General features: G+C 36.4%; 1 protein-coding gene across 1 annotated transcript; it reads left to right on the forward strand.

The window, feature by feature from the left end:
* Positions 1-2,297: 2,297 nt before the first annotated feature.
* LOC148999866 (VQ motif-containing protein 33-like) lies at positions 2,298-3,301 on the forward strand. The gene has a single exon (XM_089140469.1). It carries the CDS (start codon positions 2,390-2,392, stop codon positions 2,963-2,965), a length of 576 nt encoding a protein of 191 aa, XP_088996595.1. The 5' UTR covers positions 2,298-2,389; the 3' UTR covers positions 2,966-3,301.
* Positions 3,302-10,799: the final 7,498 nt, after the last annotated feature.

The raw sequence follows: 10,799 nt of genomic DNA on the forward strand, positions 1-10,799 counted from the left end.
TCTAATATCAAAACTTTGAAGACAATCTTCGTTATCATTGTCACTATCATCATCATCATCACCATCAATTCCACGCTAACCACCTCCATCATCTATTATCAACACTTTGAACGACCTTGCTTCAGTCCTGCCCATTAAATGCGCAAAACTGTCATGCCAAACAAATCAAGCCGTATAATCAAAATCTCGACCAGAATTTCAGATCCGATGGTCTGAAATTCCGCTAAGCAATTTCGCACTTTGAAGCCTCACAAAGAATGAGATAAAAAAAGATCTTTACCAAAGGGGTCTCTTTTCTTCATCTCACTATCTCTGGTTACCATGATAAACACATGCTAAAACTCTTTTTGTTTCCAGAAGCAAGTTTTTAGGAAGGTGCAAAAAATTTCCGCTAGAGAAATATATTGAAAATGGTTTTATACAAATTTATTATAAAACTAGTCCAAAAAATTTGACTTCCTCTTCTTGCTTGGCATCGTTTCTTCTAATATTAGAACTCTTAACATAACCTTCGCAATCACCATTTCCATCACCATCACTTCCATGTTGACCACCTGCATCATCTACAACCACCGCTTTGAAGAGATTCAAAGAATGAAACTAGAAAGATCTTTATCAAAGAGATTACTACATAACCATTGCAGTTTGTGATCTGTATTCGGACTTTTGAAACTATGAACTGTGATTAAATTGTGGTCTCTGGCACCGAACGCTCAATGATTTTAAATGATTGTCCGTTCATCATTCTTTGCCAAAGGAATTATTTTCTTCATCTTTTCTATATCCGGTTACTTTCAATAAAACGTTTGCTAAAACTATTTTTGCTTCCATAAACAAAATTTTATGAAAGCACTCAAAATTGATTCTGCCACTTGAAGAATAAATAAATGAATTATCAAACAGATCCATAATTTTCTACGCAGCCGTCTAAGTAACTCATTCTTCACATGAGTTTCTTCTCCTAATTAAACAATCTTATCCAATCTATGCATCTCATACGGCTCTTGTTCAACTAACCATTAAGACAATGAAGAACTCATGATTGATTATTAAAAGAATAACCCGTGAGTTAATTGACTATTAAAAATGAGTTATTAACTGTTCATTGAACGGCAAATTAAACTATTAGTGATCAATTCTTCAATGAACAATCCATGTATGATTAATTAAGCTTTTCTTTCTCTTCTTTAATTAATTAGTTGTTTAATTAATTATTGAACATTTCTCCATGGTGTGGTAGAGTACTCATAGGTATATAGGCTCGTTCGATGTTTTACTGAATGCCCTGTGTCAAAGGATTCATATTCATAATGTTCCTTCTTTGTATGTACGAAAGAGAGAGAGACTCTACATCTCGTACATTGCACGCTAGCCAAATTGATACATTATTTAGCACCATGAATAAAATAAGTTAATCTATTTACCTAAGAACATTAAACAAGTTAATCTAGTGTTTAAAGCAACTTGATGCTTACACTAATCTATTGATCATGCAATCAGCCATACCCACACTACTTGTTAACCTTTTCCAAAGTTCTAAAAGCTCCACAAACCTCATCAACCCACTTCATCTCTACTCAAATTCCAAACAAAGTTCCAAAACGCCTCAATCATATAAAACTACAGATATCAAAACCTAACTTCGAACCGACAAAACCGAATTGAACTGACAGAAACCAGAACCGATATAAGCTCATTGGATCCTTTTTCAAACTGGGGTTTTGTAGCACCAAAGTCAAATCAAACCACATATGACCTATAATACAAACTTATAACAAAACCCTCCACTTTTCTATATCAAAGGATATATTCACATCATAACCACTATCAAATTTGTAAAAAGTACCACCAATGAGGTCTAAAACCGATTAAACCTTATCGGTCCATGTTTAAGACTCACATCAAAACCAATAAAACTCATCTAGACCGATAAGTTGGACCATGGCATCCAAGCCTTCTCCCCAACTATTCCCTTGGGTTCATGAAACCACCCCACTCACCATTACCAACCCCCCCCCCCCAATGTAAATTTTTATCAAAAAAATTTTTTGGGTGAGATTCTAAAGAAAAATTTGAATGTAAAATCCAAGATTGGGTGGGCCATGCAAGTAAGAAGAGTCAAAAACAAGTACCCCTTCTTTCTCTCTTTCTCTCTTTCTCTCTTTCTCTCTCTCTCTTCTTTGTAAGACTTTAACCATTCCAAGTTATCAAAACCCAATGAGAACACTCACTGAAAAGTCACACTAGTCTCACTTGAGTCTTCTCTTGAGTTGATATCTCTCTCTATAAGTCTATATAACCAAGTGGTCTTATCTGTTTCTCTGCCCCTCTCTCTCTCTCTTTCTTTCTTTCTCTCCTTCTCTCTGTGAAGAAACCTTGGTTGGACAAGATGGAAAAGAACGCAACTAGTCTTGGATCTCCATCACCAACAGCACCTGCAACACCAACAACCTTCGTTCAAGCAGATGCACACACCTTCAGAGAGCTCGTGCAGAAGCTCACCGGAGCCAGCGAGGATCTACAGGAGAGGCTTCCGATAACACTTCCGGCCAGATTAGCTGCAAGATCATCTCTTTCAGGCGACATCGTTGGACCTCGAAGATCAAATTTCAAGCTTCAAGAAAGGAGACAGAACATGAGGAAACTCGAAATCAAGCTCGGACTTACCTCACTTCGTAGTCCACCTTACTCACCTAGACAAAACCAGAATCACCTTCTTGTATCGCCGAATCAAAGTCCAGTAACTCCACTCGGTTCTGAAACTTTGTTCTCTGTTCAGTACTCTGGTTCGGGTAGCGAGTCACCATCTTCACCGGCTGCAATTTCGGAAGAAGAGAAAGCTATTGCAGAGAAAGGGTTTTATTTACATCCATCACCGTTGAGTACTCCTAGAGTTTCAGACCCACCTGAGCTTCTACCTCTGTTTCCTCTGAGTTCTCCGAGGCAACAGCATGGGGATCCGTGAAAAACCTTTGACAATAACAAAAGGGTATGTACTGCATCCGATGATTTCTATAAAATTCTTGTTTTTCCGCCATTTTTGTTGGGTTCAAGATCTTTCTGAGAGATTCGAGAGACCATCTTCTAGTTCTCTAAATTCTTCTTCTCTGAATCAGTCTTCCTATCAAAGACGTTTGAATTTCTTGATCATCCATGAATTGTAAACCCATGAATCAAAGTGGAAATGTATGGGAAATTCGTTCTGGGTTTCTTTGATATTTTAATCTTTTGCTTTATCAAGCAATTCAACCAATGAAACCAGAGCTATTTTTTTTTTTTATAAAAAAAAGGTAAAAATTAAGAAGTTCCAAAGCTGCGAACCTTAGAATATCGTTATTGTTGAAGGGTATTTTGGTAATTACGAAGGGAACAACACTAATAAATTTTCTTAATTTCGTCGTCTTCCTTCTTTGAATACGGGAAGAACTGGTCGGCCGCCTACCCATTTTCAAAATTTACGGCTTGTGCAGTCTGTCCTGGAGTAGCTGGTTCTAATGGTGGGCCCACTGGACTGGGACAGTGGGCTCCACTGCCCGATGTTTGCCTTTGCCAATTGTACACATTACCATTTGGTAACGTTCCTCAGTTTTATACAATTCTGGATCCTCAAACCTATATGAGTAAAAGACTGTCTCGTGTTCCCTTCACATTTATCTATCACATATTTAAGATGTTTAATTGTCGATATCGAATATTGTGTCAGTTTAAAAGATGTATTGTCTCGCATCAAGTATTGTATGTACTTGCGAATGTATTTTGATGCAATCCAATATAGTAACATACATGTATGTATCTTGTGGTTGTGTCTGCTATAAATATATACCAGCTAGTATCGAATGATATTGTTGAATACTTTAAAATTTGCCTCCAAGTACTAACGAAGGTGATAACCATATTTTGAATATTGATAAAATATATTAGAGATATAAATTTATTGGGTCTCACTCTTGTTGTATGGTTAAGAAGAGCCAAGGGAACACATTGTTTTCCCCAGATAAGGAGATGATCCACTGACCCAAACTTTTTTTTTTTTTTTTGCCAACCCCGGTTTCTAAGGCTTTGCCCTGATTAATCCGGTGTTCGGTCCGGGTCGCACACCTGGTTGTGGTGGGTGAGTCTCCCGGCAGGGATTTTTTGCATCCACAAGATTTCGATACCGAAACCTTGCTTAAGCGGACCAAGCTGCTTACCACTTGGACCAACCCCACTTACCTTTGTAGTCCCTTATAGATATGTAACATATTAGGGAAGCACAATCCTCTACCCTTAGGAGATCCCACTGAATTTTAAATATAGAATTTAGATTTTAGTAACGAAAAATAATATTTAACAATGAATCATAGGATCAATATATGTGAGGACTAATGTGGAATATGAGACATTTATATCGCATGCATGAATAACTAGTGCAGATATCTAAGGATCAAGAACTCGGTTTTTGTGATTGTTTCGGCCAGCAAAGAATGAAAATATGGCAAGATGGATTGGAACATGTTGAAATCAAAGAATTTTTGGGTTAAAATTCCAAATGTAATGAAATGGTCAATAAAACTCGCAAAACTTGAATTATGATGACTTGACATTTAATAGTTGAAGGAAGAGAAATTTTTGAAACATCAGACGTAGCTAATGAGATTTACAAAGATTACTGTCTCTTGAATCGAGATTAGATGGAAATTTCGACCAGAGAATTTTGGAACAACATAAGGTGTTCATCTTCTCTCTAATGTAGACCATATGCAATGTGCATCTAAGCTACAGAGTTACTCCTTAGATGCATATCAACGATGTGTGAACCGAATTCCAATGCAGTAGTGGCGACGTTGTACCTTTTACTAATACAGTATTCGAATAACCAAACTGCATGGAAGTAAGCTTGGGACCACTATACTACTACCCTCAATTGTTTAGGACAGAAAATAAAGCCTCTTCACTAAAGAGGTGTTGGTCATTATGTTTAGAGCAACCTTGTGATGATAAGAATATTGGATTAAGATAGAGGTCTTGGTCCCCCATTGGATAACTGCCTTGTGGAATTACTATTTCGAAGAGGGCATCAGACGACCATGATCGACCGACTAATCCTCACCTTTTGTGTTGTTTGATTGCGATTGATGAGGAGAGGAAAAATTCCTGAGTGGAAAATGGCAAGTCTCGTCGAATGGAATTTTCAAAATTTAAGCTTATGATCTATAGTGATGCACTGGCAATGAATGCAAGCATATGGCATAGACTTGACACTGTTTGATTATGATGTAAGATTATTCTCTTTTGTCATCATCAACCCACTCACAAAGACCGAAGATCCATCCGTTCTAGGGAGGAAGTGTAGAAAGATAAATATTCAAACCAAGACTTCCTTAATCTCACTATCTCTAGATAGAAAGATGCAACCATTGTACTAGAAGTACATCTATACTTGTAAATTTATAATATAAAATGATCAAATTAGCGATTGATCAATGGGTCTTTAAAGTAGAGTTCGAACATTGGGTCCTGTAGCTATAAAATTAAAACTTTCAATTTGAGATCAATTGCCAACCATTGGATCGATCTATTTGTCGAGACAATACTACATCCATAGGATTAGAACACACAATGGATATGCAATTTCAGGAAGCAGAGAAGCCCGATTCTTTCCCATGGGCGAGGCTAGGTCCATTGTGAGTGACCTAATTACTACTTCAGAGATAATGTATTGATATGCAAAATAGATTTTGGTAACTTCAAGGGGTAGGCTCAGTTGGCAAAGACTAACACCTTATAGTATTAGGTCAAGAATTTGAATCTCCCAGTGACTCGGAGTGAGACCTCACTGAATAATTAAATAATTATAAAACGACCCCGAACAAACTTAAATTCCACTCTATACATATGAATTTTTATTTTTTTATTTCTAAGAATCAATCTATATGAAAACTCATTTCATACATTCGATTGCTCTTTGCCTTCTTTGATTTCATTGAGAACTAGACATTATGTGTTCATATCCAATAAATTATTTTGAATCAAATCAATAAAATGTTTTAATATGTTGTGAAGTGACAAGGAGAGACACGTCTAATTAACTTAAGCATCAAACTAATCAAAAGTATTATTAAGTGATTAAGGAATCTTGACTTTGCTACCAAAAAGAATTCCACTTGTTGGCCATATTAACCTTAAGTCATTCAAAAAGTTTCAACATAAAAGTAAAAAAAAACACATGTCAGATGGTAAAATAAAGTGAAATATATATATTTTTTCTAGTTGGAAAACCTTATCCTAAATGTTGATCTTGTTTGCTAAAAAGTCAATTGACGGAGCAAAGGAAAATGAGAAATGTCCAATGCAAATGGATTCTCCTTTTGTGGATTACCATGACTTAGATGTTTATCTTTAAAAAATAAATAATCAAAGTCATCAAAGCACAGTTAATTTATTTATTTAGTGGAATTAAGTAGATGGTAGAAGAAGCTTATTCCACCAACAGGGGTTGGTCCAAGTGGTAAGCAGCTTGGTCCGCTTAAGCAACCTTGTGGATGCAAAAATTCTTGCTGGGAGACTCACCTATCACAGCCAAGTGTGCTACCCGGGTCGAACACCAGATTAGTCAGAACAAAGCCTTGGAAACCGGGGTTGGCAAACCAAAAAAGAAGAAGAAGTTTATTCCAAAAAAAAAAAAGTGAAATTTTGTCCTTGATTCGAAGGAGATTTGAATTCTTAATCTGACACTATAAAGTGTTGATCTTTTGCCAACTAAGCCAATCCCCTCATATTGGACTGATAAAAGTTTTCAAGTATTCACTTAAATTACGATAATGTTGTCGTATTTTCCTCACTCCTTCCATATAACACTTCTTTTACTTTCTGTCTCCGACTTATTATGTCCAACTTATCTACCCATATGGATATCGATGGAAGCAGATTTCTATCTTTTACAAAGGGATGAGATTCACCTCCGAGTGTGAAACCCTATGTTCAATGAAGAGTTTAGATCTATCGCATGAGCCGAGATCCTCCACCTGTCAATTTTGCTCCTGCCACTTGTCCCTACACATTCTTAAGGGAGGGTTTACCTCTTAGCATTGACGACATAGACCACATTGCTCAGAATCCTCTTTTAAATATATGATGGAGAGGTATCACCATATGAATACTAAATCTAACTATACCTTATTTTACCAAAGTAATTAATCACAGAGGTTAGAATTTTCATCTTGACCACTTTGATATCCTTAGTTTCTCTTTTCTCAAGAATTTTTTTTTTTACTTTTTTAGTAAATGCAGCTTGATGATTAGAACCCATCAAATGACAAGAGGGAAAAAGTTTGTAGACAAATTGAAGACAAGTAAAAAGCTTTCAACTTTATTTAAAATGAGAGGTCTAAGCTTGGGCCCACCGCAGAAGGGTTGAAATTCTAAGCTGATTTCTCAAAACATGATTGAAAGTTGAAACAAAATAGACCCTTTGCAAATAGAAGATTTGAACAATTTTTCATGAGAACATGATTTACGGTAGAAAATGCTAACAAATCCAATTATGTAACTTTTCTTTTTGGTAGCATAGCAGAGTGTATACAATGAAAATGGTAATGACAATTCTATCATTCTTATTATGTGCAAAGGGTAAAGCTCTACCATAGAAAAAAAAATTCATGTTTTGCTTAAGATTAGGGCATAAGCTAGTTCGCTTTTAGCAAAAAAGAGAAGCTATTTTGTATAGGTTTTTGTAAATCTATATAGATAATGGTAATGGACATGAGCAAGGAAGTTTGAAAGTGTGGTGGGAGCATTTTCTTGGAAAGCTACCAGCAGTGGTTCTCCTTTTTGTGCAAATTCTGAATGTGTAGTTAAAGTAACAGGAAAAAAAAATCATTTTTCAACAACAGAGAGATTTGGGACCACTAAAACCCTCTCTATACTCTTTAAGTCAATGGGCTATGACCTATCAGTATTCTCTTTTTCAGGGGGACAGCCCTTGTTCTCTACATTCACATAAGTGGATACACGCCACAAGGGCAGAGACAAAACAAGCCACAAGGGCGGAGACTAAACACGCCACAAGGCGGAACTTCGGTTGTCACGTTGGTAGCATCCAGACTGCAGAGAAGGTTTTGACCTGCCATTTATCACTATCCGTAGAGGATACCTGTAAAGCTCACCACAGAAAAACTTGTAAGTCCAGATCTAGAATTGTTCCGGGGATGCACAAGGTCGCTTCAACCAGAGATTTTTTTTTTGTTGGATCCGAACGAAGTGGGAGATGGAAAAAGAGGAGAAAGAGAGATGGAAGAGAAAACGATCCGACGATGAGGCGAGCAGATCTGGTGAGCAGGAAAACGCAGACAGAGGGAAGAAAAGGAAAAAAGAAAACACAGGGCAAATAGTGAGAGGAGAGATGACGGAGGTGAGGGATGAAAAGAGAGAAGAAAGGTGGAGAGAGGGGGGCAAGAAACAACAGAGGCGGAGAGCCTGCGGAGAGACAGCAAGCTCTCCGCCTCAAGAACCGGCGGCGCTTAGGCTGTCAAAACCCGTCGTTGCGAAGAGGAGCAGCAGCGCTTAGAGGTTGGAGAACAGAAGTTGCAGGGAGGAGGAGCAGCGGCGATCTGAAGTATGCTCAACTTCTTCTTAGGGTTTCTCTCTCATCAAACTGTTCGATATTTTTCATGACATATGTAAAGTCTACTGAGAGTTACACCTCTGATTCATTTTGTCAGTACTCAGAGATAGACTTATTCCTAATGTGTGATAGAGAAATGTACGTAACAAAAGTATAGACATCTACCCTGGCAGATAAAGAATCTTGACTCATGACCCATTTGCCCCTCACCCCTCTCCACCATCTCACTCTTCCATGAAACAAATATCAAATTTACCCCAAAAAAAATATCAAATTGAGTATTATGTGCATGTAATTCAAATTATGATGCCTAACTTGAAAGATTGGCCTTGTCGACAGGCAATCCAAATGATCCGATGGATTTGACCCATTTACTTGATTACAATTCCATAGATATGTACCTCACGGTCAATGACTTTTCTTTCCACTTCTTATCTTCATCTCTTCATGCTTTTTGTTTCTCATTATTTCTATCTACCTCCTTTAAAGAATTTCTTTCCCTTTTTCGAAGATCGAAATTGTTAAATCAAGTACCTTGGGTAATATTCTATTTTATTTTTTGTTGGGGGAATTGATGTTTTTTTTATGCTAGTAATGCGATTCGCAAGGGTCGAACCTACGATCACATGATCATGTTCTTGTAAATCGTAGTACTCTATAAAATACGAAGAGATTTATTTAGTTCCTAACTATTTATGGTAAAACCTTTTCGATCTATTTATTATATATTTATAAAATTAAGCTGACAACGAGGCTTTACATGTAATTATTTCAATTAATTCGGCCCAGCCCAAGTTTGCAGTGAAAACCAAAATTTGGGCCTGGCCTCCTTTAACCCCTATCAACTCTAGCCCATTGATGAATTAAAGTGGCTGGATTAGACCTTTTTTTTTTTTTTTTTTTTTTTTTGGGTATTGGTGCTTTATTTAATATTGAAAATGAAATGCCGTTGGATGGTGCAAACCCAAGACCTCCCCATGGAAATCTCGACTTTTAACACTCAACTGACCCACCATTGGCAGATTAGACATTTTAAATCCCTAAAAGTTTAATCAAGCCTTGTATGCTAGCGGATGCGGATGCGAATTTGACCTTGATGGCCCAAGAGATTTGGGCTCAAAATTCTGCACTAGGAGTCAGATGAGGGTTGGAACATTTTACCTTGAATTAGGGTTAGTGTTCGGTCGTCCTGGGTTTCCCAATAGATTGACCTGCGGTAATCCCTACTGGTTCTCCCAATTCAACCAAGTTGCTATGACCAGGAGTTTGACTTGGCTAAGGTCTAGCCAACGTTAAATTAGGGTTAAGAGCTAAGGTTTATTTAAAAAAAAAAAAAAAAAAAAAAAACTGTCATAATCCAATCTATCAAAAGCTTATAATTTCTCACTTTTTTTAACTTTTTTTATGAAAATAGTAAATAGTAATTATTCTTTGCCTTCACAAAATGTAAACTAGATGTTGTTAGAATAACTATTAGAAGGTATTTTAATCATGAACAGTAGTCATGTAACTTTGCATGTATTATTGGAATAAAATATTGTTATAAGTACAAATTAAGTCTAAAATAGTTTTTTCTATACATAATTTTTATTCTTTCTTTGTTTCATCTTCTCATTCTAAATGAAAGTTGTGAGAATAATATGAGAAAAAAAAATTAATGTTAAATTTTTTTACTACAAAGATTGAGACATTGGAGAAAACTAACTTGGTAAGCATATGTTGAACATAAAACTTTTATACTATCTTTTGGTTTTAAATTATAAAATTATGTTCATCGTAGGACCTCAATTTCATACCGAAGCAGAACTGCACCATTTCAAAATTCGGTATGGTACAGTACAAAATTTCAGTTTTGAATTCGTTACGGTATGCTACCGGTTTCTAGTGCCATATCATCCTTATTAATCATCGTTCATCCTCCGGAGTTCAATTTTCTTCAGCTTCTTGCCTTCTTTGGTTCTTCCTCTGTTCCTTGTAGGGAAATCAGTTTAATGGTCGTTGTTTGTGTGCACGTTTCTTGATTATGATATGCACTTCCTTTTGGGAAATTAGCATTCTTCAGTTGTTCTCTGTGTATTTTTTAATGTATGAGAGGAAGAAAATATATTTCTTTCTTTGTTTTTTGCATTTTGTTGCCTAGTTTCATTTTACCAAATTGCATCTCAAAATTCTGGCGAGACTTTTCTTGGTGATTTTG

The sequence above is a fragment of the Hakea prostrata genome, chromosome 11, assembly GCF_041222555.1.
Source record: "Hakea prostrata isolate BN-2017 chromosome 11, UWA_Hpros_2, whole genome shotgun sequence".
In the NCBI taxonomy this organism is placed as follows: domain Eukaryota; kingdom Viridiplantae; phylum Streptophyta; class Magnoliopsida; order Proteales; family Proteaceae; genus Hakea; species Hakea prostrata.

Excerpts from the sequence above, each read along its gene's own strand:
- LOC148999866 (XM_089140469.1), top strand. The coding sequence starts at position 2,390 with ATGGAAAAGAACGCAACTAGTCTTGGATCTCCATCACCAACAGCACCT.